We start from the raw sequence: 24190 nt of genomic DNA, 5'->3' as shown, positions 1-24190 counted from the left end.
GTGCAACGGGGTGCCACATTTGAACACACAATATCGTTCAGCTTTGAGTATTCAGACCGACCTCAAAACGTTTATGATGATAATTAGCCACTTCGACTACGCCTGTCACTATGTGGGTATGAAAATTAAGGAGCGATAAAAGAATAGCAAGAGGTGCTTCTTATGCAAATAGAGAGCAGCAAAAGGTCTGTTCAGATATCCATGGGGCACAGAGCATGGACAGTGGCCAAGGCCAAAGAGAAGGGAGAGAAGGGGGAAAAGAGGAAGGCATCCAGGTGTGTGTGTGTGTGTGTGTGTGTGTGTGTGTGTGTGTGTATGTGTGTGTGTGTGTGTGTGTGTGTGTGTGTGTGTCTGTGTGTGTGTGAGTGTGTGTTTGAGTGTGAGTGTGAGTGTGAGTGTGAGTGTGAGTGTGAGTGTGAGTGTGTTATTCGCCTTCCAAATGTTAAATCATGGAGTCAGCTTTGAATCAGGACAATTCTGATAGACAATATGTGTGTCCTAACAGAGAAGCAAGAGGTGCTTCTTATGCAAATAGAGAGCAGCAAAAGGTCTGTTCAGATATCCATGGGGCACAGAGCATGGACAGTGAAAGCTATTGACTTCTTCATAATAGCATTACGGTCATTGTCAGCTTTTGGAAAGAATCATAACAAGCCCAAAGGCATGCATATCAACGTCATCTTCATCACCGCTATTGTTGTCATCATCATCATCATCAGCTTCTTCTTCATCATAATCCTCCTCTTCATCCTAATCATCATCATCATCACCTTTATTGCCAGACTCCAATTCACTCCAGGGTCCATTCAGAAGACACACAGACACAGGCCTACTACATTAAAAGGGAAAAGAGCATCTATAAAGGACAACTATGTTTCCACAGTGATTACTTGTATCTTATTATGACACTAATCCTAAAATTAGACACTAAAGGGTTTTTCCCTATATAGCCTAACCAAACCATATTATAATCTATCAGGATTCAGAGAAAACATGGTACAGTAAAAGCTTGTCCCATATAAGACCATTATAAGATCCTTAGTAAATCTGTGGTTACCGCCCCCGTGGTTACCATGGCTGAACCCCCCCCCCCCCCCCCCCCCCTGTGGGAGAAAACCATAGACAGTAAAAGGGGAAAACATGTGTTCTGCTAGACTTTCATGTGTGATGTTAGCATGTTTTCCCCCACAGAGGGGGCGGCAACCTTCTAACCATCTGTAGGCTTATATGTAATGACATTGTATGAGGAAAACGAGAAAGGGGCCACTTTCAAGAGAAAATCATACAAGATTTGTATATAAAACACATTGCTGGCAGTAGGCCTATACGTTTTTAAGAATTATTTTTCATATAGGATCAGTAGGCCTAACAGCTTGCAACTCAAGTCAAGTAGCCTAAACTATTGGCAAAAGAATATACTACAGTCATATGGGAGAGAATATAAATGAAGAGGTAAGGAGTAAGGATGTGTCTCAGTCATGCACCCAGAGAGAAACAGCACAAGGAGCATGATCAGAACATACGCGTAGTATTTATTTGAAAAGTCGGTCAACGCAACCGCTTGGGGCGCTGGTTTTCACTCTCCCTCCCTGGTTGTAAACAAGATCTTATTCTTTGACCCGGAAGTTAACTTGTTCAATCTGCAGTCGCGGATATTCTCCGTGGTATGTAGTTAATAGATAGCAGTTTATTTTCTACTGTAACCGATTGTTTATTAAACTTCGAGTCATATAACCCATACACCTAACCTCACCGTGTTATTGTATCACTCTAGTTTGTGGTACAAGTGTATTGCTCTAGAGAGCAACTAACTAAATAGCTAACTGCTAGCATTAGTTAGCTGCTGGCGCTATTACGTAGTCAGCTAAATAGGCACTTCCAGTGTCAGTCCGTTTAGTTTCACTTGACTATTGTTCACTATTCACATGCTCATATATTTGTTTTGCCGTATGTATGTGGTTTGTTGCTTATATTGTCATTGTTTGTGTTAGCAATAGAGCAGCCGCTCTTAACGGAGGCAGCTTTTCACAAGGTGTTAAATGGCTTGTCCCATGACGTTACCAATCGTCTTCCATCAGTTTCGTGCGATCAAAGTGTCTTCTGTAACGTTAAAGAGGGTTTCAGTTAAATGTTGAGACATTTGTCTGCCCAGTTCCCTGTTTGGCGCCTAACCTGTTTTACCGTTAACTCGGTTATGTGCAGATGAGTGGAGACTCGCATGGAAATAAAGAGTTCCTTGAGCAGCTTCGGCTGCAGGAGCTCTACGGAGGAAGGCGTGGAGACGGAGATGACCCCTATACATTTGTGGACCCGGAGGATGGCACCGTGTATGATTGGGACCCTGACAAGAAAGCTTGGTTTCCGAAGGTACACTGAGTAAAATATTTCCACAAACATCTTGTATCCGTTCAGAGGTGAAAGAACCACGTTGTGACATTCATAGCGTCCAATAGACTGTATAATACATGTCTGGTCAATTTAATTACAATGAGTCTGAGTTATTACCTGTAGATTCACTGCCCACTAAACTACTCTCTGTTCAATTTATTTGTGGTGAGTCAGTGTGTAAAATCACCAGTCTCCTTATTTGCAGATAACGGATGACTTTTTGGCGGAGTACCATGCCAACTATGGCTTCGATGAGGAAGGGAATGCATCTGCATCAGTTGCATCCTCTGAAGCAACAGCAGTTAAGAAAGAGGACCCTGAGAAGGCAGAGAAGAGTGGCGACCAGGCCAAGGCCAAAGAGAAGGGAGAGAAGGGGGAAAAGAGGAAGGCAGATCCAGGTGCGTGCGTGCGTGCGTGCGTGCGTGCGTGCGTGTGTGTGATATTCGCCTTCCAAATGTTAAATCATGAGGAGTCAGCTTTGAATCAGGACCATTCTGATAGACAATATGTGTGTCCTAACAAAGAAGCCCTTTTTTAATTTGTATTTATTTATTTTTTATTGCAGGCTGGTTTGATGTGGAGACAGACAAGAACACAAATGTTTATGTTTCAGGTAGGTTTCACTTCTTTGATCAATAATGAGAGAGAGAGTGATTTAACACAGTCTAACTCGTTATGATGACCTGACCTATGGCAGGTGTAAGGATTATTTGACCTTCGTAGTTATGAAATGAATAGGATCTGCTCATTTATGAGGGCGTCATTTTGATTCAACGAAGTCCTTTATCCAATCTGGATATGTAACATTCTCCTTGATGCTGGTTTGTATTGGTTCAACTGACCTAGTTTGTACATTCATGTGCCTCTGCCTTCCAGGCCTACCCCTAGACATAACTGATGCGGAGTTTGTAGAGTTCATGTCCAAATGTGGCATTGTCATGCGTGACCCCATCACAGAGGAGTACAAGGTGAAACTCTACAAGGACAAGGATGGAAACCAGAAAGGAGATGGACTCTGTTGCTATTTGAAGGTGCAGTATGTGCTGAAAGTCTTGTGGGTTGTGAAAAAATCTTTTGTGGTATGCTTTCAAACTGCTGAACCACAATTTGCATTTATGTTTATTGACTTACAGTTAAGAGCTAGAACTGTGATCCACATGTTTACTTCACTGACTATTTGTTTATGTTTTATTATGTCTTTGTTGCTGTTGAAATAGAATGTTACAATTTGACCTAACAGGCCTGTTATTGAGTATTGTTGCAGAGGATGTGTGCTGTTCTAAAAGCTGTGTTCTAAAAGCTCTTGGACTCTGTGTGCCCTTCCTTCCCCGCTGCAGAAGGAGTCTGTGGCCCTGGCGGAGCGCCTGCTGGACGAGAGTGAGATCAGGGGCTACCAGCTGCACGTGGAGGCGGCCCGCTTCGAGCTCAAAGGCACGTACGATGCCAGCAAGAAGAAGAAGAAGTCAAAAGAGTACCGCAAGAAGCTGAAGGCGCAGCAAAAGTGAGTTCACTATATGTTGACATGATGTGTTGTCTGTACGTAATGGTTGTGTATCGCAGTGCAAATGTTTGTTTGTTGAACAGAAATACAGTATTTTTTTTTTGTACACAGACATCATGTTGTTTTTATATCTACTGTTAATGTTTTAGGTGTGGATGCTGACCCTTTTGCAGAGGGGGTCATGCATGTCTCATCTCATGTATCTTTGCAAATAACCTTCTGTGCAGTGTTTGTGTGCAATCTGATCTCTTTCCTTTTGCTCCAGGCAGTTGGACTGGCGGCCTGAGAAAAAAGGAGAGGTTCGTAAGCGGCATGAGCGAGTGGTCATCATCCGGAACATGTTCCATCCCAGTGACTTTGAGGTGAGAGACTTGCCCACACAGTAGCTGCTCAGAATGTTGTCATCTGTCCACAAGCGGTATGCTCTGTGGGTTTGTAGACTACAGCTATTTGAAGTGTCAGCTGCAATTATATGTCAAATCTATAAGACCATGGCAAGTCAAGTCAAGTCAAGTTTATTTATATAGCGCATTTCATACACAGAGGTCATTCAATGTGCTTTACATAAACAAAAACCAAACAGGAATAGCAGATAAAAGCATAGATGGGCAAAGAGCAATAATAATAATAATAGTAGTAATAATAAAATAAAAAAAAAAATGAAAAGAAAGCATTAAAGAATAATTAACATAAAGAACTATCTGAATTAGAAGACAGATACAGGTCTGTTTTTAACAGATAGACTTAGAAGTCTAATTTAGCAAACCAGTGATAGTGATCCTTCTCAAACACCCAAAGAAAACTTGACATGATGTCAGTGGACTGAGTCACTGACAGGGAGTAATGCAAATTGATCATTTTATACACACGGTTCTCCATCACTGACCATGTGGCTGGTAAGAGGAATTTGGATTTGGCTCATTCGTGTCTAGTGATCTCTGTTGCTCTGGGTTTTGATGCATGACTCTTTGGCCTCCTCCTGGTTCTTAGACATGGATATCATTAATTAGCCAAGATGGTACAGATGGTGTAAGCACAGGGTAAGGGTTCAGACCTCCTCATGGATCCCAAAATAAATGGATCCAAGTTAAATACAAGCTTACAAGCTCTCTGAATGCATTTGAGATTTTACAGTTTTGTGTAATGAACCTCAGTGCACTCATACTTACTTAACCATGCACTCTACGATGCTTACTTTTGCTGTCAAGGAGTTATATATTTAAAAAAAAAATCAGTGAGAGAGAGAGACTTATGGGTGGGTGTGCCATTGTGAAGAGCGAGTTTGGCTACATTCTGCTTCAGGATGGCTAAAGGAATGCAGGTGTTTGAGATGGCTAGAGGAATGCAGGTGTCTCTCTGCCACACCTGCACTGATGGGTTCAGCGCTTCCTCACTCCGAACATTCTCCCTCCATAACAGACCTAGAACCCGCTGTGGAATGACATGAATGTGACAAATAACAGGTGGAAGAACGAACACAATTTCATTAAGTTTTTTTTTGTAATTCACCTTCTAGGTACTAGCCAAAGCATGCAGAATAAATTACCATTGATACATGTACTGTCTCAGTATTAACAACAGAGTGTTTGCCAATTTAAAACAGCTAACTAAATGCAGCGTGAAAGTGTCTGAAATTTTGTTTTGAAAAATTCACCTTGAGCAGAATAGCGGACTGTTCCTTCAGAAACCCCCACCGCTAAAAACAGACTGGAGACGGCTTGTTTGTTTCAATATTTGTTTCAATATTTGTTTCAGTGTTTGCACAGTTAGCAGGAAAGCCTTTTCTAATGTGCTGTTTTTTTTTCTATTCAGGAAGATCCTCTTGTTTTGAACGAGTACAGAGAAGACCTCAGAACAGAGTGTGAGAAATTTGGCGGTGTAAAGAAAGTCATCATATTCGATGTAAGCAGAAAAACAACAACCTCCTGCCTCCAACCTTTTACATCTCTACATGTGCACTGCTATGGAATACAGGATAGTTCACGAAACAAAACATTCTTAAGCCATGCTTAAGTGTGATTCATAGCTGTCCTTCTTTTCTTCAGAGACACCCTGATGGAGTGGCTTCAGTGGCGTTTAAAGAGCCCGAGCATGGTGACGCCTGCATACTGGCATTAAATGGCCGATGGTTCGGGGGGAGACAGCTGTCAGCTGCACTGTGGGATGGCAACACTGATTATCAGGTGAGAGCCCGCTGACTGGGAGGGAACCTCCACAGAATGTGATGCTTTTTTTTATTAGGAGCATGTTCTTTTATATGTGATGTAGAGGCAGGCAATGTATGTGCGTAAATAAGCATGCCGGTATGTCTAGGGCTTTAGAGTATGTTCTAGTAAGGCATGACCGCCTCAAGTTTATTTTTAGTACTGCTTTTCTTTTTGAATGCTTGTCTTTCCGTGATCTCATTCCACTACTTCCTTGTTCCCTCTACAAGGATGCACCACATTGTATCGTAACCGACATTCCATCAAATTCTTCCCCATGATAAGAATTTGTCATACCACAATGTCAATTCTACATTATTATACATGTTTGATATGTGCTGCAAGATGGATGGCTCACATGTAGAATGAGAGCAAACATGAGGGAATGCAGAGTTCAAATTGTAGAGGAGGAAGAGTTCATTGCTAATTCTCCTGATCCTTTGTTGTATTTGCAAGGCTTTCAAGACTGTAAGCTAACATAACAGTTGAGAAACATCTGAGAAAATAGTGGTGAACAGTACTGTCATCGTCATTTTTACTGTTGCCGCCAAAACTAGCATGAAATCCACGTCTTTGCCTTTGGTGCAGGTGGAGGAGACGAGCCGTGAGCGTGAGGAGCGGCTGAAAGGCTGGGAGTCGTTCCTGGACGGGAGCAAGGGGGCCACGGAAGCCTCGATAGCAGCAGCAGCAGCAGCCGCGGCTCAGGGAGACGTCCCCAAAAGCAGCAGTGGAGCAGACGCGCCTGCCAAGGTGGCCTCTAATGGCCAGGGCACCACAGAGAAAGCACCAGCAGCAGCAGCAGCAGCAGCGGGCACAGCCGAGACGCCTGCCGAGGGCACGTCGGGGGCAGAGCAGAGCCAGGAGGCAGACGAGGAGTGTCGTGACCTGGGCGCCGAGTCAACAGACAGCAGTGTGGCCGGCAGCGATGAGGAGGACGGAGGAGAGGATGCTTAAGAGCGACGCCGCACCACTCCCCTCCCCACTCTGAACCACACTGCAGAGCTCCCCAACGCTGGACTATTTGTCCTCAATTCTCCCTTCAGTAGTACAGAAGATGCCCCCTTTGTTTGTGGAGAGTCTGACTTTGTGTTCGTGTGCTGTGCAGCAGTCTTTTAATTTGTCATTGATTCAGTGTCATGTCTTCACTTTCATGTGTTCTTTTGAATTTTTCTTTTTTATATATAATTAAAATTCTAAAGTACTGGTAATGTTTGGTAATTTCATTATGATAAGCCTGCCACTTTTGACTGAGACTAGTGTACTAACTATCACCAACTACCATCTTGTGTATCAAGAAGGATATGGACTGTTGTCTTGTTTTGAATTTCCTGATTGAATTTAGATTTTGGGCTAAATTGTATACTGAAAATCAAAAATCTATTTGATTATTTTAGAATTGTGCTAAAACGCTGTTAATCACACTATTTGAGCATCATTGTGACACCATGTTCATGAAAGCAACATTTGTAGAGCTTGTGAAATATAAATTGCCGAAACAGGAGAATTTGAGCATCTGTGTGCAGAGTCTGATCTTCATGTTTGCTTTAGAGGTTACCATATGGCCGTAAACATCCTTCTCAGTGTCATCTCAAAGTACATTATTACAACTGAAGTGTCATCACAGAACCTGCTTATAGCACACTCAAATACACACACACATACACACACACACCCCCCCCCTTCCCCCGCTAACGTGTCTGTTTCCAGTCAAACGAGATGGGCCACATTCTGTCTGCTAATGCCCACAGAGCCACATACCAACGCAAGTCAAGGTATCGTCTGAGAAGCACAGAGCCAGTCCCATTACATGTTGAGACACTCCGCTAGTAGCTGTCTATGTGGGCTGGCACCTTCAAGGAGTTACAGCAACTCTTCATTTGGAATAATTGATATGTGTAAACTTTTATGAAGGTAAGAGTTCTCAGTATATGGCCCTTATGTATAGGCGGGCTCAAGAAACTTGGTGTTCCAGCAGAGATCTATGTAACATACTAAAAAAGAGCAAATATCACATTATGTATACTGTACATTAGGCTAATGACTGAATTCCTTGAGCTCCTATTTGAAATGTGCAGTGTTGAGTGAGATGGAGGAACCCGACAGCTTATTTTTTATTCAGGATCTGAGCGTGTCTGTGAAATGGAGAATCTGAGGGGCGAGAGTGTGGCGGAGGCGTCGGAGAGAAAGGCGCCACAGCGTGTGCTCTTCACGTACTACCAGGGGGACATCAACAGTGTGGTGGACGAGCACTTCTCACGTGCCCTCAAAAAGGCCAGCCTCCCCAAAGACCTCAGCACCAAAGCCAGCTCTCCCAGAGACCCCCACGTCAGCAAGCCACGGAGCAGAACCAAGGGCATCAAGACAGGTTTGTGCTGTGATGCTTCATTTGGCTCTTAACTAATTCAATCTCATAAAGAGTTATGGTTTGTACTATATATTATGTTTTTTTCTTTTTAACTCATTTTCATTGTTGATATTTGATATTGTTATTATATAATTGCTGTTGTCATTATTTTAGGTAGTGTACATATGCTGTCATATAGTGTACATATGCTGTTTTTTGACAAAAGCATCTATCAAATACCATAGCCATCTCTTTCATGTTTGAACAGAACGTTGACAGCTACAGTATTTATAGGAATAGATATAGGCAGACTTTGATCTCTGTAGTTCCCTGTTTGTGAGCCATTACCATTGTGAAACTGCAAAGCAAACAAGAAAATGTTACAGAAAATCATAATATAACCGCTGCTCTGTGTCCATCTTTTTGTTTTGCTTTAGAGCCGCAAACCTCGCCGACGTGGAACCTGTCCAGCCCAGACTGGTCCAAGAGCCCTTTTCCGTCCAGTTCCGGCCCAGGTCTGGCTCAGTTCTCGTCAGCCGAGAGCCCGGTTGCCTCTCAAGGTGTGATCATGGGGCCAGGGGGCCTCTCGTCCAGTGTGTGGAGCTACCCCACCAGGCCAGGTGCGGGCTTCGACCTGCCCATGCTCTACCCACCGGCGGGCCCCACAGAGAGCTCCTCCGGCTCCTTCCTCAGCATGTTACACATGGACCGGCCAGCAGGGGGAGTAGTTATGGCTCCCAAGGTGGAGAGTCCAGACTGGGATTCACCTTCTGCTTTCAGAGACTCAGTGGGCAACAGGATCAGCCTAGACTCAGGTACTTATCTGATTTGATATAGTGTATTGTAAAGTGTACATGCCATTTTCAATGTACATTCAGACGTATTCCCTTCATATTAGCTCCTCAACTTCTATTTTCAGACTTGTTTTGTATCGATCTCATTTTGAGCAAAGCTTTATGTGCAGTTACTTAGAAGAATTGCTCTTTCAGGTGATGCCATTTTTTTAAGTCGGGCAGTGTTACAGACCAACTGTTGATCGAGCTCTTTCCCACTGATGTTAGGCAACCAACATATTTTTAATCTGGAGCGCATAAATCATCAGTAGGCAACTTGTCACAAGCATCCAACCAGAAGATTAGGAAGAGTTAATGTGATTGTCCCACAACATCACTCAAAAGGTCCTGCTTGTATCATCACTTTTATGATCATCACATCTCCTACCAATATCACAAGCATCCTTTAGACACGTGAATTGATATATCACAGAGGGTGAATCTGACCAGGCTTCCTTGGATGTCAAAACCATCATGGCTGCTGACAATAAGCAAAAAGTTTGACTTTATGCTAGTGTTGCTGTTACTATTTGAGTTCAGATACACTACATGATTTTTAGATGCACTGTGTGTTTCTCTCAGGTGTCCAAGTGCCAGAGAAGACCAAGGACTTGTATTGGTACTAAAAGAAGAGCCGCCTCTTTTCCTTTGTGGGGAGGATTCATTTTGACGTTACGGACATGGGCGTCAATGAGCTGTTTAACCCACACGGCCCATTCAGCAGAGTGGCTTGGAGAATCCAGCCTAAGAATGAACATGGATATCTCAGATCCTCTATGTGGGTTTCTCTGTCTCTCTAACAGTCACAGCCACAATGCGGACACGTCGGGTTCCTCAGAAAACCTGTTAGGGGACAGTTTGTCGTTTGTTGCACTAACTGCAGGCTCGTGCCAAGGTTTAGCGCATGTGATGCAGACGTGGAGATTGGCCTGCAGGCACCCTAGAGGAACGAGGATGGTGGTTACTGTCATGGAGAAAAGAATCTGTGGCAACCCATGACCTGGTAACAGCTCCTCAGTTCCACCACTGACTGACATGTCCTTACAAGTCCACGCACAGCTTCTGACATGTATCCTCATCTTGAACACTCTTAGTTGTAGTCATTGTTGCTTATTCATCTTATTCCTTTTATGCTGTTCTCACATAAGAATACAGCATATTCACTTTTCATTTTTCTCTCTCTTTATCTATAGACAGTTAGAGATGGTGAGCATATGAGTTGAAAGTATGATCATGTTGGGTTAAAATAAGAAGTTACACAAATACAAAAACATACAATACTAGAATCAGAATGGTCGGCTATGTAAGATTAACAATTATTTTTATGGAAAAGTGTTTCTGACCAATAAATAGAAATGTATATTGTATGTTTTTCTTTATTTGTTTTGTAGAAACCGAAACCCAAACTCAATCATGAAAGCTTGCTGGGTATGAATTACAACACATTGTTCTGATATGGATTAGCATAAAGGATTAATGATTATTACCACTGACAAAAATATGTCTCACAAGACAATGGAGAAATGCATTATTATGTGTTGAGAGAGCGGTTGTGTGTGTGTGTGTGTGTGTGTGTGTGTGTGTGCGTGTGTGTGTGTGTGTGTGCGTGCGTGCGGCGTGGCAGAACTGTGTGAAGTCTTAATCACTTGCGCCACTGTCGCCCACACACTTCCAGTCCTGATTAAGTACACTCACGTGCAGCCTTTTTATATCTGCGCTGCGATGGAGGTGTTGCGGTCCCAGTGGTGACAGATTCTTCACCACATCAGCTGAGCTCCATGATCACCCACTCGCTCGCTCGCTCATTCATGCTCCCCTGCATCCCCACCTCACCGACGCCCACACACTTCCGCCGCAGGCCGACGGAGAGGGTCCTTCTGGCGTCTAACGAGCTTGGTTTTAGGAGTGCAGAGGATGGGGGAGACGGCACGTGCCAGGCAGTCAATGTTAACAATCCTCTCACACCCACAGCGGAGACAAAGGCAATTAAAATGCCAGGCAGTGTCATGTAGGAGGGCATCGTGTCTCTTTTGAATCATGAAAAGTTTCCTTAACCTATCAAAGAAGCTCTCCTTGAACCCTCAAATGCCTTATGCCTGGACTTATAATGGAATCTGTCTATTGTCTTCTGCATACCATTCCTGCAACCATACATAGAATATATGTTTTTAAGTTGCAGGTTGACAGAAGATTTAGAAATGTGGAATGTGGACACAATGTAGGACAGAGCTACAAGTAGCTGGGAATAAGAACATCTTTCAAAATGTTATTCTTAACTATCTAGCAGGTCTCCATTTTAATATTTTTATATTCATATCCACTTTAATTAATTCAAATGAGTCTTGCTTGGAGGTTGCATGTCAACATTATGGTAGGTGTATCAGCATGCTGCTATGCAACCTCCATTGTTTTAGCCCAGGGAATACTCACTGTTCTTTCCTACCGAATGCAGCTGAATGTGTTGTCTTAAAAGACTATGGTGCTATTTCCCATGTTTAAAACCAAATAGGTACTAACATGACCTTGCACAAGCCTCTCCATTGTTCTGTCCCCATCCCCTTCTCTCTGAGACACATTGGGGCCCAGTGTCCCGTCATCACTGGGAGTCGCTTGTTCTTAGACCCATATGGAGTGGCAATAATAACCCTCTCAAAAGGGAGTCTAGTGGATTATTGATGCTCTGGTGATGTCTTACTTTTCTCCATCTGCTCAGCCCTAGGAGAATCCTGGCGGCCATGCCAAATCCTGGCGGGCACGCCAAATGAACTCAGAAGAAAAGGCACATTTCTCATCACTCATTCTGTCACAACAGCAGTTACAGGCATCTGGCCCATGTAACAGTTGCTGTACTTAGGTGCTGTACTTAGTCATTTACATTTTGTTGATAAACCTTTCAGGTGTTCAAAACAAAGGCACATTTCATCTTAAAACTATAGCCTACTGGAGTCACATTATTAGCGTCTTAGGGAAATACTTTTATTTACTTTCATTAAAGTAGGCCTAAATCAAACTTTTGTATTTTGGCAGGATAGGTGAACAATTTCAATGGAAGCTTAACTATTTGTTTTCCCTTGTCATTAAACTAACTTCAAATCGATCGTTTAAAACACAAGTGGCCGAAATACCTCAGTATAGGTTATTGTTGAAGTAGTGTAGGGTCACTCGGACAAGTTTTGTTTTGTCCAGATTCTGACGGTGATTCACGCTGTTGTTATTGAGTGTTTCTCTGAAAAACGGAAAATGTATGACGGTTTCGACGACGAGTGAGAGAGAGTTGGCTTTGAGCCGTGCGGGGGCTGAAAGATCGATCAGCAATGCTGCCTCGAGGAAAGTGATGCTAGACCAAGAAAGTAGAGTGGCGGGATTGAACAGCCCATTCTATAAGAAACAGGCAATTACTTACTAGTATGCGTTTATGAGCTCCTGTTGCTTCGCTTGTCATCGACTCATCAAAGAGCCGACATGGCCATTATTAACGATGACCTGAATAGTAGCACCATGGACAGCACCACGATAGACCCGACCACTGACGTTTCGCGTATACCGCGAGCTCTGAAAGATCTCTCGGAACTTAGCAGGACCAGTCACACTATAGTGGCAGTATGTCTCGGGATCATTTTTGTGCTTGGCTTCTTGGGCAACTTTTGTGTACTTCTTGTTTTTGCTCGTTTCCAGGTTCTTCGGACACCAATCAATCTCATTCTCCTTAACATTTGCGTAAGTGACATGTTAGTATGTATTTTCGGCACTCCGTTCAGCTTTGCTGCTAGTATCTACGGTAGATGGCTCATTGGACTTTCTGGCTGTAAATGGTATGGCTTTGCCAACGCACTCTTTGGTAAGTCCCTGCAGTTTTATCATTGTTTAGCTACTAAATTCACCTCGGTATACGATCCTCTTTAATTCTGAAACAAATACTGTCAATAGACGATTTAACTTATTCTATAAAAGGTTATTTGACATGTCACATTTATGGGCACGTTCATTAATAAAGAGATTCATAAACTTGCGCTATCATATATCAAGTATTTTTTTGCAGCACTTTGTCATGTACTTGGACAATTTATTCCCTACACTGGACTATTTGAACTTTCATTGTCATTGTAACTTTCAAACTACAAATGACTTTACTGTAACTGACCCCAGGCAGATGGGTTGGGCCCTTGAGTCGTGGATCTGTCTGAGGTTTCTTCCTATATGTATCTCCAATTCTAGGGAGTTTTTCCTTGCCCCTGTTACTCATGGGCTCTCTTTGAATGTTTAACACTCTGTAAAGCGCCATGAGATGTGTAATGTTTTGGCGCTCTATAAGCGAAATTAAATTGAAATTGAAATTACTCATTTAGCAAGTAGCCTGCAAATAAGTGGCGTTTAGTGGAGGGTTGACACACTTATCCATCACTATGTTTGTGGTGCCTCCTGGATAGGGAACCCATGATATTGGTATGATTACTTTGCTGAACCAGTCGAGTGTCAGGATCAAAACACAACATACATATTAAACATGCAGTGAGAACATTCTGACCCAGTCTCACAAATACTGCTTGTTTTACACAGTAGATCCTCTCAACAATGCAGCTCACGTGATTGCTTCAAATCACAGTTGTATGTGTCAAGTGTGAGAGCTGCCAATACATGTCATGTTTATGTCTATGTCTATGCAGGGATTGTTTCCCTCGTGTCTTTTGCCATCTTGTCCTTGGAGCGCTATTCAACCATGCTCTGCTGCACAAAGGCAGATGTCTCAGACTACCGGAAGGCCTGGCTGTCCATCGGCGGCTGCTGGCTGTACTCCCTGGCGTGGACGCTGCCGCCGCTCTTTGGCTGGAGCAGCTATGGCCCCGAGGGCCCGGGTACCACCTGCTCCGTGCAGTGGCACCAGCGTTCCCCCGGCAACGTTGCCTATGTGACCTGCCTCTTTGTCTTCTGCCTGCTCCTGCCGCTGGTACTTATGGTCTACTGTTATGGCAAGATCCTGATGGCCATCCGCGGGGTAAGAATGCATAATGATCTGGCTAAGGACAATTAGGTCACTGTGATTGTGCTCGCCGAATGCGATGATGACGAATATATGTAAATGCGTAGCCTAGTAATGTGAAGTGCTCCTTGTGTTGCTAGTGCTTGTCTTCACGTCTTCAAGTATGAGTCTATAGCCTATAACGCAGGTCCATACACTACTCCGAGTAGAATTGCATTTGTAGTCAGACGGAGATTCCTTGAGTGATTAAGTGTCCGATAGACAGATGATTATGCATACAGATTGATGGAAATCTAGATGCTTTGAATATTAACATTTTTGCGGGACAGGTTATGAGATTCAAGCAGAGATACTAAAGTGTCGTAAAAGCATTGCAATGCAATGATAAAAGAATGCTTAGGATGCCTGTCAAGATATTAAGATGTCATGGAAGCAGAGCATTGCAACATGTTAGGATTCTTTTAGTCTTTAACTCATTTAAACACATCATGTGTGTTTCACAATGTGATACAACCTGATTGTGATACTTTAGTAACACTGATAGAACTGGGCTGCCTGGTTTGATGACAAACTAATGTTTACAAGTATTGCTCGGTCGATGTGATCTCAAAGCTCTTTCGTTTGAGTTCATTTCAATCCATCCCTGTTTGACAGCATTCAAATCCTCTCTAAGTGAAATTATGCTTGAAAGAATTTACTTAAGGCACTATATTGAGTGCCTCTCTCTCTCTCTCTCTCTCTCTCTCTCTCTCTCTCTCTCTCTCTGTATGTGTGAGTGTGTGCGCGTGTGTGTGTGTGTGTGTGTGTGTGTGTGTGTGTGTGTGTGTGCTTGCGTGCGTGCGCGCATGTGTGTAATCTTAATCTCCCACTGACAGTGTGAGAGGCCAGTTCATTGCTTTGTGGATGTTTTAGGGGAAATTCACATCTGGATATTTTGGTGCTCACATCATCATGCATGTGGAGTTGTCATGGTTTAGAGTTGTGTGATGCTAGAATAGAATATATACTGCTATGCTAAATCCTTAGTCACATGCTGTTGTGTGTTCACATTAGACAGGTTCAGAGGCAAATAAGGTGTTACTGTGGTTACCTCAAAGCATCTTCAGGCGTAACCATGGTGATCTTAAAATTTTCTTCAGGTTGACTAACCTCCTGCTCACTTTGATAGGCTTCATTTCTTAGATGGAAATGACCATTCCCACAACTGACCATTCTCAGAACTGTGTCTAGATATAATCTTCTCCTCACATGTGTACTGTACTTGATCAACTCTTACTTTTGAATATTTAAACAAATATTGTGCCTATTCATGCAAAAGGGTATGTACTGTAGGGTAGAGTGGGGAAAAGGCCCCCCCTTAAGGAAAATGTGGCATTACTGTGAAATAAAAGCTAAATGTGTTCTGAATTATTATCATGGTTATAAGTGGCAATGAAACTGCCTAGACTTTATATTTTAGTAGATATTTAACAAGAATAAAATGTATGCAAAGGGGACATTTTACCACAGCCGTGGGGCCAAATGCTTCAGACTGAAGAAGAGCCATGCGACTCGAAACGTAACTTGTCTTAAATAAAGTAAACTAAGTGAGAGCAAGTGTGCGGACCTTTTACTCTTTTTTTGGATCTTAACTTTTTGCTCCTGCACCTTTATTTGGATGTGCGCACTGTTTGCAACTATATACCTGAACTCATAAATGACCATGATAAATGACCATGACGGGATACACATCCAGGATATAACATTGACAATATAAATATGGGTTTTTTTTTAGTTTTTTGGTTGCAAATGATGACACATTCTCTTACCTCTTAGACATACAACAATCATTTTGAGTAAGTTACAGGCTTTAAGCTTTTTCACATCCACTGTGTGCCACTATGCCAAAACATACCCTGTAGTAGTAAGTGTGAGTACTGATCTATAGCACTATACACAAAGTATAACGCAATGTCTCTTTATTAGTTTTGCTTCTACAGAGGACATCTATTAGCCTGGTTATTTCATAATGTACAGAGAGGACACTTTCCATTGCCAAGTGTTAACTACCTTGAATGCGGGTTCTTTTGTTTAGTTTAAACTAAGTTTAAAACTATTAGATCTGCCCAGAGCCACTCTGGATCTGCCATAACCAATCGCTAACGTTTGGTCTATTTCACCACTTTATGATGATCTTCCATAAAAAGAAACTATCGGCACTGTTGCCCCAATTCTTACGTCTATACCTACGGTATACATTTGTGCTGTTTAACCCCAGCCCATCCAACCCTCTCCACCTGCAGACAGCCCGGATCAACCAGACATCATCCCAGCGGCGGGAGACCCATGTTCTGCTCATGGTACTGTCCATGGTCTCCTGTTACCTGCTGTGTTGGATGCCCTATGGGGTGGTGGCATTGCTGGCCACGTTCGGCAGGGTCGGTGCTATTGGCCCCACAGCAAGCATCATCCCCTCCATACTGGCCAAGTCCAGTACTGTGCTCAATCCCATCGTCTATGTGCTTTTCAATAACCAGGTACAGATGTCCGAGCCTTTGATTTTCTGCATAATATAATATGCTGGAGAAATGGAGATTGATCAAATTGTATGTGGGTATTGAATAGGGAGCTTGCTTATTGTAATCAGTGCATCAGTTGAGGTGTAATATGTCTTTAAATCACAAGAGGGCAGTCATGGGCCTATTTATAAGCCTCGGTATGTGGTGGTAAAATGAATTTCAGATCTTTACCATCTATCTCAATAAGTTTCATGAAACAACGCCAATAAACCATTGACTTAGAACCCAAATTGTTAGACAGATAAAAACAAGTGGGCCCTGCACACACACACACACACACACACACACACACACACACACAGAGAGAGAGAGAGAGAGATTAATCAGAAAGTGCTGTGTCTCGATGCTGTATGAGTGAATTGGCATTGATTTCATGAAGAATAGATTTATGAATTATGTGTATCACATGTGATGTGTGAATCATGCGAAAAAGGGGTAAAATATGTGTTACCTGCAGGTCTGATATTTGTGTGGATGTTTGTGTGTAGACAGTTTAAGCCCCCACTGAGCTCAAGCTGAGCTATTCCTTTGGTCTTACTCTCACCCAGCAAGGCTATGGTGGACCAGAACATTTGATATTGATTGCACACTGGGATGCCAACAGTAGCTCGTATTGGCCCCAGGCATCGCCGCTGAATTTCCATGAAAGATAAAACTCTTACATGTCAGTCAATGGGACTTGTCTCAGCAGATGTTCAATCAATGCCAGACCTCATGCCAGAAGTCAGATATTGCTGAATAAGAAGTCAAGTGTATTAATTGTGGTTTCTAACTGTAATCAGATGCAATATGTTTTTTAAGTAATTTCAGTGGAACTGTATTGGGTTATGTTTAGTTGATTTATCTTTACTCAATCACAACAAAACAACCGCATTTTTATTGATATTACCTGAAATACACAATTAAATAGCATTAATTATTAATGTTTTCAGAAATGGATTTATAGCGTTTTGGAAAAGAGCTCTTCATATATAATATATTATATTTATATAATATAATTATATTATATTACACATCTATATATAATACAGATATATTTAAGTTTGTAAATCTTTTCTCCATATGGTTTTAGTTCTACAGGTGTTTCATGGCATTTGTGCAGTGTGGTCCAGGCAGTCAGAGGCACAACTACCTGCACACTCTCCAGAGCAGCCCGGCCCTGGCAGGCCGCCCCAACTGCATGGCCCTCAGCCCCCTGGGCGGCCTGTCCAGCACGGCCAACTCACCAGCCCGCCTGGAGGAGCCCACCGCCCACCGGCCAGCCAAAGAGCAGCAGCAGGGCCAGCTGCAGAGAGACCAGCAGTCCCTGGTCCTGGTGGTCCACTACACTCCATAAGCTTGGGGGAAACTCATGCCTGTGGGGATTTGACAGCAGCCGTTGTCTGTTGGTATGACCAGAGATAAGCAACGCCTTGACCAGAGTATGAGCAGAGTCTGAAGATCTTTAGATAAGAGGATGAATAGCTCATTTGCAAAAACAAATATCTCCATTTTCATACAATCATAAATCGTGTGTTTCATGTATTCCAGGTAATATCAATCAAACTACAGTTGTTTTGATTAAGTGTCAGTAAATCAAATTAAAACAGCCTACTGCTGCAGATTCGCTGAATGTACAGTATGCCTGGAATGCAAAATGAGAAAACAATTTATTAAAAATCATTGAAATAAAATAACAAATGGTCATTTTGCCAATTACCTATTCAGTCAGAGGTTGACTGGAAGCAGAATGAGATTTGTGTTCACAGATGGGATCGTTGCTGCGCCGTTAAATGTTCTGCTTAGAATGCATTACTGTTGATCTTAGGATCACACTCAGTCCAAGTATAGATATCTTCTCACTGGCTCACTGGGGTATGTGTGGCCATATTTTCAGGACCCTGAAATGATCATGAATGGAGTAATTTGGCAAAAGCTCATACAAAGTGCCATCTATAGTCAGTGGTGCATGAATACACACATTTTTCAGAAATCTGTGACCTCACAAATGTTGATGTCACAGATGAATAAATGCATTTAATTTACCTGCCATTTTACTACAGGAAATTGTGAAATAACAAAATACTTTATTCTCTATGCCTGGCATCTGGCAGGATTTGAACAGGACTCTTCAAGAGGAAGTGCACTGTCAAAATGTGTTGCGTCTGTCCACCAGATGGCAGAGTTTACACTGTTTTAATCTCCATGTGTTTGTGTCTAAAGGTAGGATCACATCACACCCATTTGTAGATCTCCATGACAGGCCCTCCTTGAGTCTCATCTTTAGCTGGGTTTCCCTAAACTGAAGATTTCTACACCTTAACGGATGTACATGTATGTGGTGATCCCTTTTGGAGGTGAAGCATGCTTTCAAATGAAGAGGCTTAGACTAATGTAAGGTAATCCACACTGAACTCAGATTAACTTTTTGTTGGAGTCCCATCTCTGCATACTAATGAGATCATTTCTGTGCCTAGCCTCATGGATTTGGACACAGGTGGTATCTGATGGTGGTGCCTTGTCATGGCAGTGGGGATTGTTTGAGGCATAAGATATGATGAATGCATGAATTGTTTTAAGAGTGTTTAAGGGTCTCACTCAGGAAAAACATGCAAGTGTTGGATAATGTAGCTCTTTCTATTATTATGGTTGTTTTATACCCACTATTGGTACCATTTGGGTGATATAAACTCAATTTGTTCAACAATTCAATTGAGTGCTGACCACGCAGTTAAATTTGAAAATGTATATGCAGTTGAGAAGGTAAAGAACTGAAGACAATATGCAATGTCACAACCTGGTATCTTTCGTCTTTTTTTTAGTCAGCCAATGTTACAGGTCTTATATGTGCCTATTTGTAGTGTTTACACATGTATTTGAGTACTTAATCTATAATTGTGGGGATGGATTTGAATCACATGGTTCATTTTGGTGTGGATGTAAGGCCATTCACTTAGCGGGGCTGGATAAAGTGCAGAGTGCTATTGATGTGTATTCTTTTTAATCACAGGGTATTGATATTGATTGGCCATCGTTTGTTGTGGCCTGTCTGAAGCCTGTCTGCAGCAGCCACTCTGGCCTTTTGTCTGTCTCTTCTTCAATCTAATATTAAAATGCTCACACGTTTAAAATGGTTATCCAAAGGTAAATTCTTGTGTATTGTGAAAGTGGTGTTATTAATATATTTAAGCCATTAAATGGATGTCTCAAACAAACTACATCTATGTTCTTATCCTTTGTCCCATCCCCCATTCTCATGCTCTCTGCCTCTTCTTCAGGATCTCTTTCCCCCTCCCCCTTTTTTTTGTTCTGTCTCTCTCCTTTCTTATGGTCTTTCTGCTTATTTTCCATTCCCCAGTTCTCTCTCTCTCTCTCTCTCTCCCTCTGTTTCTGCAGAGCGCGTAGCCTGAGCTGCATGGTAATAGTGGCGTGCTTGCGGAGGCGACTGCATAGTGCCGTGAGTAGGTATAGAAGTACCGGGTAAACAGACAGCAACGAGAGGTCACCGAGACAGAACCACCCACCAGGTTCAAAAGACATCTGCACTTACGTTACATTCTTAGTGTACCGTCAATTTAGTGTCAACCTTTTACACCGCAAACACACTGAGGAGGTAAAAAAAAATCAGTTTGCTTTCATCCTTTGATGGCTTTTCATCCTTAGTTCAGACTAGAAACTTAATTGCTGTTGGCATCTGTTTTTTGTTTGCATTTTACTTTCTCCACCTTGATTCCGTCAGTTTGTATCCCTGCATAATGAATCACCATTGCCTCTACAACTGGTGGCTTAAAAATAATTGCGAGAGGCATATTCATTAGATATCGGCTTTCACTTCATTATGCTAAAAGTTTAGTCCGCTACACACACAGTGCTCAAGTGTTTGGCCGGTTGACAGTGGTGCGGCGCCTGTGGAATACCTAATCAATTTGTTTTCATCCCCCCCACCCTCATTTACGGTACACTTGAAACATGTTTTTAATCACAGCAGACTCATTAGCGTAACAGCTAATCAAAGAGCTCATCTATTTTCCTCTCAGGTCTGTGGAACAAAGTCACCCATGTGGAGATAGCCAGCAACCTTCCTTTCATCTGACAAACAGTGAATCAGCTCACATTCAAAAGCATGCATACTTGTGTACTTGGAAGTATGTATGCCTGTATTTGCACACTACTTTACACAGTCTCTACAGCCCTTTGCTTTAGTGAAAGGGGAGTGCAGGTGTCTGGAGAGAGTTAAGTATCCTCAGGAGTGAGTTCATTTCCCCAAGGGCCAATGTCAGGATCCGGCATGAGGGCTGTTAATAGCAAATGTTCTAATAATGTACCCCCCCTCCCCCCCCTCCTCCTCCACACTGCCTCCCAAATTAACTTGAACTTGACAAAGACGGAATGGAGTGTTGCCTCTAAAAAAAGACGAGGTGAAGGGAAAGGTGGGGTGGGGTGGTGAGCTCATTCCCCCTCTGCTGGAGTAAATCTGCCCCACCCCGGCCCCTTTATGGTCAGGAGGCATTCACTCCAAATGAAGAGGAGTCATTTAGCAGCTGAATAATAGCCTAGTATCATGCCCCAGACTCAACTCACTCATTAGAAGGCCTTGTGAATTAATCAGCTTCTCTGAATAGGAGTTACCTTTTGTAGGTAAAGCTTCAAAACAGAGCAGAAATACTTGGTTGGATATTTACATTGCCTCTTTCACTGAGATGTACAGTACACTGGGGCTGAATCAAGGTCAAGTGCTAACACTGAACTGTGTCTTATTGTGCACAATCATTTAGACATATTCAGAAGAAATGCCGTTTTGCAATGTGTGTTCTGATATTTTCTGCTAGCGTTCAACAAACAGTGTTCAACAGACCAATTTTTCTCGTAGTGAGAGAAAAAAAAACATTTGCATCCTGAGACCCAGTAAGATGTAGGTGTGCTGTGCATGTGTAATGGCCCTTGGCGTTTGGATGGCACAGTAGAAAAGACCAGCCGTCTGCTGATTTATATGGCTCCACGTAGTGCAATGGTGTTCGCCTGTCCAACACTGTCCCATATTTCAGGAGAGTGTTCATTAGGTCCAGGGTCAGATGAGGATGAGGCCAAGGTTAGGGTTCACTCACAATGAGTAATCATCTCTCCACACATTTGTCACTGATCTTCAGACCTGACATACTCTCCCAATCAATGATTAATGACTACATGTGTGGATTATTGTAGGCCCATGTCTATTTCTGGCCCTTTTCCACCATCCAATGTCAGCAGGGGAATGGATGTGTACATACACTGGTCAAGATTCGCCTGTGAGGGTCAGGGGGTCAAGCACAGAATTAACACAAGGTCGTAATTCAGCTGCTATTGGCAGCAGGTAATCCATAGAGCCATATTAATGAATCAAAGGACAGCATAGTCGAAAAGAAAAGATAGCATGGCTATAGCCTACAGGGGTACCATTCCACCATTGTTCTCAGCACAACAACATTGGAACTGCTTGCATCTCCAAATTCCAAATAAACCTTTACTATAGGATTTGCAGAGTATGTTCTTTTTGCTTTAACATTAAATCTCTAGGTGTGTTTGTGTGTGTGTGTGCGTTCGTGCGTGTGTGTGACTAATTAAAAAGAAGGCTTTGGTAGGGAGCCTAACGATTGGTGTGTGTATGGGTGTGGTTGTACAAAACATGTATGTATGTGTGTGAGTGTATGTTAAGTGTGCATACTAAGCCTATGTGTGCTGCCATATGTGTTTGGGTATTTTCATGAGCCCAAATTCCTTATGATTGTAAAAGTGCTGTGGTCTCTTGGGCCAAAGTGGGCTGTATAAGTGGGCTGTGGGCTGTATAAGTGGGCTGTGCCCAGGTTTTTTGAAACGTACACAAACAGCGGAGGAAGTAATGCACAAGTAATAAATAAATATGGTATTACAGGGAGCCTATGCATTTTTAAAACTGTCACATCGCTTTCCGAAGCCGAAGGGTTTTTGGAGCTTTCATCAGCCGCCTCTAACGGCCCTACCGCGTTCTCCTGTAATCAGCAATTCCCCAGCGCTGCGAGCGACGCAGGAGTCGGGCCAAACGGCTCCTCCACTTCGTTTCATGTCTTGAGTGTGCCAAAGGAAATCTCGCTCCACGTTCATTTGCGCACATATCCCGGGGCGAGCGATGGAGTGCAGGGGAATGGGGCCTCCATTGGCCAGGGTGTGCACTAGGAGGCCATTCATCTCTCTCTGAGAACACTGAGTGCCCATCTCCTCAAGCGTCAGAGCAACTCCAGTATTCCAGGTGTGACCCATTCTGTGACACGCACTACCTATCTCATCCTACCTAAATACCATATTTGTGAGGACAAACTAGTCCTCACAAACAAACCTGTGAACAACTGCAACAACTCCAACAAACTGTAGCGCTGTTCTGTTTATTTCTATTTCTGTTATATATTTCTTTTGTAATACCATCAGGTAATTACATTACAGTATGTAATACACATTTCTGGGTGGGAAAAGACAACATAACTTCTTCTCACAGGCAATCCAAAGATTTTAACTGATCTATTTATTTATTGATATTTTTCTATCAAAGAGAGAGAGAGAAAACAAGTGTGTGTGTGTGTGTGTGTGTGTGTGTGTGTGTGTGTGTGTGTGTGTGTGTGTGTGTGTGTGTGTGTGTGTGTGTGTGTGTGTGTGTGTGTGTGTGTGTGTGTGTGTGTGTGTGTGTGTGTGTGTGTGTGTGTGTGTGTGTGTGTGTGTGTGTGTGTGTGTGTGTGTGTGTGTGTGTGTGTGTGTGTGTGTGTATGTGAGTCACTATCCTGTACACTATCATGGTTCATGACTGTGCATGAGTGTGGCCTGTTGTGAGCTGTGAGCGTCTGCCTCTGATGGCCCCTAACTCCCCCTGATCTGAGAAATACTGTTCCACAGACAGAGGCTCCATAAAACGGGCCAGTCTGGCTTTGCATCAGCCATCTATTTGATTTTATTGGAACAGGACAGAGGATAATTTCCTGAGTGCTGCATCTGGGAATCAGATATCAAGGCAAAGAAAAAAAACGACTGCATGGGCTGTCCAGCCTTTACTTCATACTCTCCATCTCTCATTTCCTCCTCCCTCTCTTTATCTTGCTATCTGGACCCCTGGCACCCGCGCTCAATTCTTTCTGTTACTTTCTCTCACATACGCACTGTGTGTGTGTGTGTGTGTGTGTGTGTGTGTGTGTGTGTGTGTGGTTGACTTCCTTCAATATCAGTATCCTTGTAACAGTGGAGATTCGTTCTTGGATAAAGCATCAGTCCAATATACCGTACCTCCAGATCAGGCTAATAAATACATTGACTAGACCTTTCGATATCAGAGGTATTACCATAAATATTAATCGAGGCGATTAAAACTACAACAAGGGTTGGCTGATCCTGTGCCCAAGGACCCAAG

General features: G+C 42.8%; 3 protein-coding genes across 3 annotated transcripts; all 3 read left to right on the top strand.

Moving 5' to 3' along the window:
- Positions 1-1618: 1618 nt before the first annotated feature.
- Positions 1619-7602, top strand: htatsf1 (HIV-1 Tat specific factor 1). The gene is made up of 10 exons (XM_062537240.1): positions 1619-1664; positions 2203-2367; positions 2594-2786; positions 2954-3001; positions 3265-3419; positions 3726-3889; positions 4155-4251; positions 5702-5791; positions 5935-6072; positions 6682-7602. Exons 2-10 carry the CDS (start codon positions 2203-2205, stop codon positions 7045-7047), a joined length of 1416 nt encoding a protein of 471 aa, XP_062393224.1. The 5' UTR covers positions 1619-1664; the 3' UTR covers positions 7048-7602.
- Positions 7603-7871: 269 nt separating this feature from the next.
- Positions 7872-10635, top strand: si:ch73-52f15.5 (uncharacterized protein LOC100150557 homolog). The gene is made up of 4 exons (XM_062537239.1): positions 7872-8004; positions 8213-8458; positions 8875-9252; positions 9853-10635. Exons 2-4 carry the CDS (start codon positions 8233-8235, stop codon positions 9894-9896), a joined length of 648 nt encoding a protein of 215 aa, XP_062393223.1. The 5' UTR covers positions 7872-8004; positions 8213-8232; the 3' UTR covers positions 9897-10635.
- A 2012-nt stretch (positions 10636-12647) lies between these two features.
- On the top strand, positions 12648-18142 carry tmtops3b (teleost multiple tissue opsin 3b). The gene is made up of 4 exons (XM_062537513.1): positions 12648-13108; positions 13935-14263; positions 16531-16764; positions 17879-18142. Exons 1-4 carry the CDS (start codon positions 12733-12735, stop codon positions 18140-18142), a joined length of 1203 nt encoding a protein of 400 aa, XP_062393497.1. The 5' UTR covers positions 12648-12732.
- The last annotated feature ends 6048 nt before the right edge of the window (positions 18143-24190 follow it).

The sequence above is a fragment of the Sardina pilchardus genome, chromosome 5, assembly GCF_963854185.1.
Source record: "Sardina pilchardus chromosome 5, fSarPil1.1, whole genome shotgun sequence".
NCBI classification, from domain to species: domain Eukaryota; kingdom Metazoa; phylum Chordata; class Actinopteri; order Clupeiformes; family Clupeidae; genus Sardina; species Sardina pilchardus.
Note: the sequence above shows the minus strand (reverse complement) of the source record. Positions and strands in the feature narration are given on the sequence as shown.

Bases quoted from the DNA above. Each gene is read 5' to 3' on its own strand.
- htatsf1 (XM_062537240.1), top strand. From the start codon at position 2,203: ATGAGTGGAGACTCGCATGGAAATAAAGAGTTCCTTGAGCAGCTTCGG. The intron at 3,890-4,154 runs GTGAGTTCACTA...CTTTTGCTCCAG, and splicing joins AAGCTGAAGGCGCAGCAAAA to GCAGTTGGACTGGCGGCCTG. The intron at 6,073-6,681 runs GTGAGAGCCCGC...CCTTTGGTGCAG, and splicing joins ATGGCAACACTGATTATCAG to GTGGAGGAGACGAGCCGTGA.
- si:ch73-52f15.5 (XM_062537239.1), top strand. From the start codon at position 8,233: ATGGAGAATCTGAGGGGCGAGAGTGTGGCGGAGGCGTCGGAGAGAAAG. The intron at 8,459-8,874 runs GTTTGTGCTGTG...GTTTTGCTTTAG, and splicing joins AACCAAGGGCATCAAGACAG to AGCCGCAAACCTCGCCGACG. The intron at 9,253-9,852 runs GTACTTATCTGA...TGTTTCTCTCAG, and splicing joins CAGGATCAGCCTAGACTCAG to GTGTCCAAGTGCCAGAGAAG.
- tmtops3b (XM_062537513.1), top strand. From the start codon at position 12,733: ATGGCCATTATTAACGATGACCTGAATAGTAGCACCATGGACAGCACC. The intron at 13,109-13,934 runs GTAAGTCCCTGC...ATGTCTATGCAG, and splicing joins CTTTGCCAACGCACTCTTTG to GGATTGTTTCCCTCGTGTCT. The intron at 16,765-17,878 runs GTACAGATGTCC...ATATGGTTTTAG, and splicing joins ATGTGCTTTTCAATAACCAG to TTCTACAGGTGTTTCATGGC.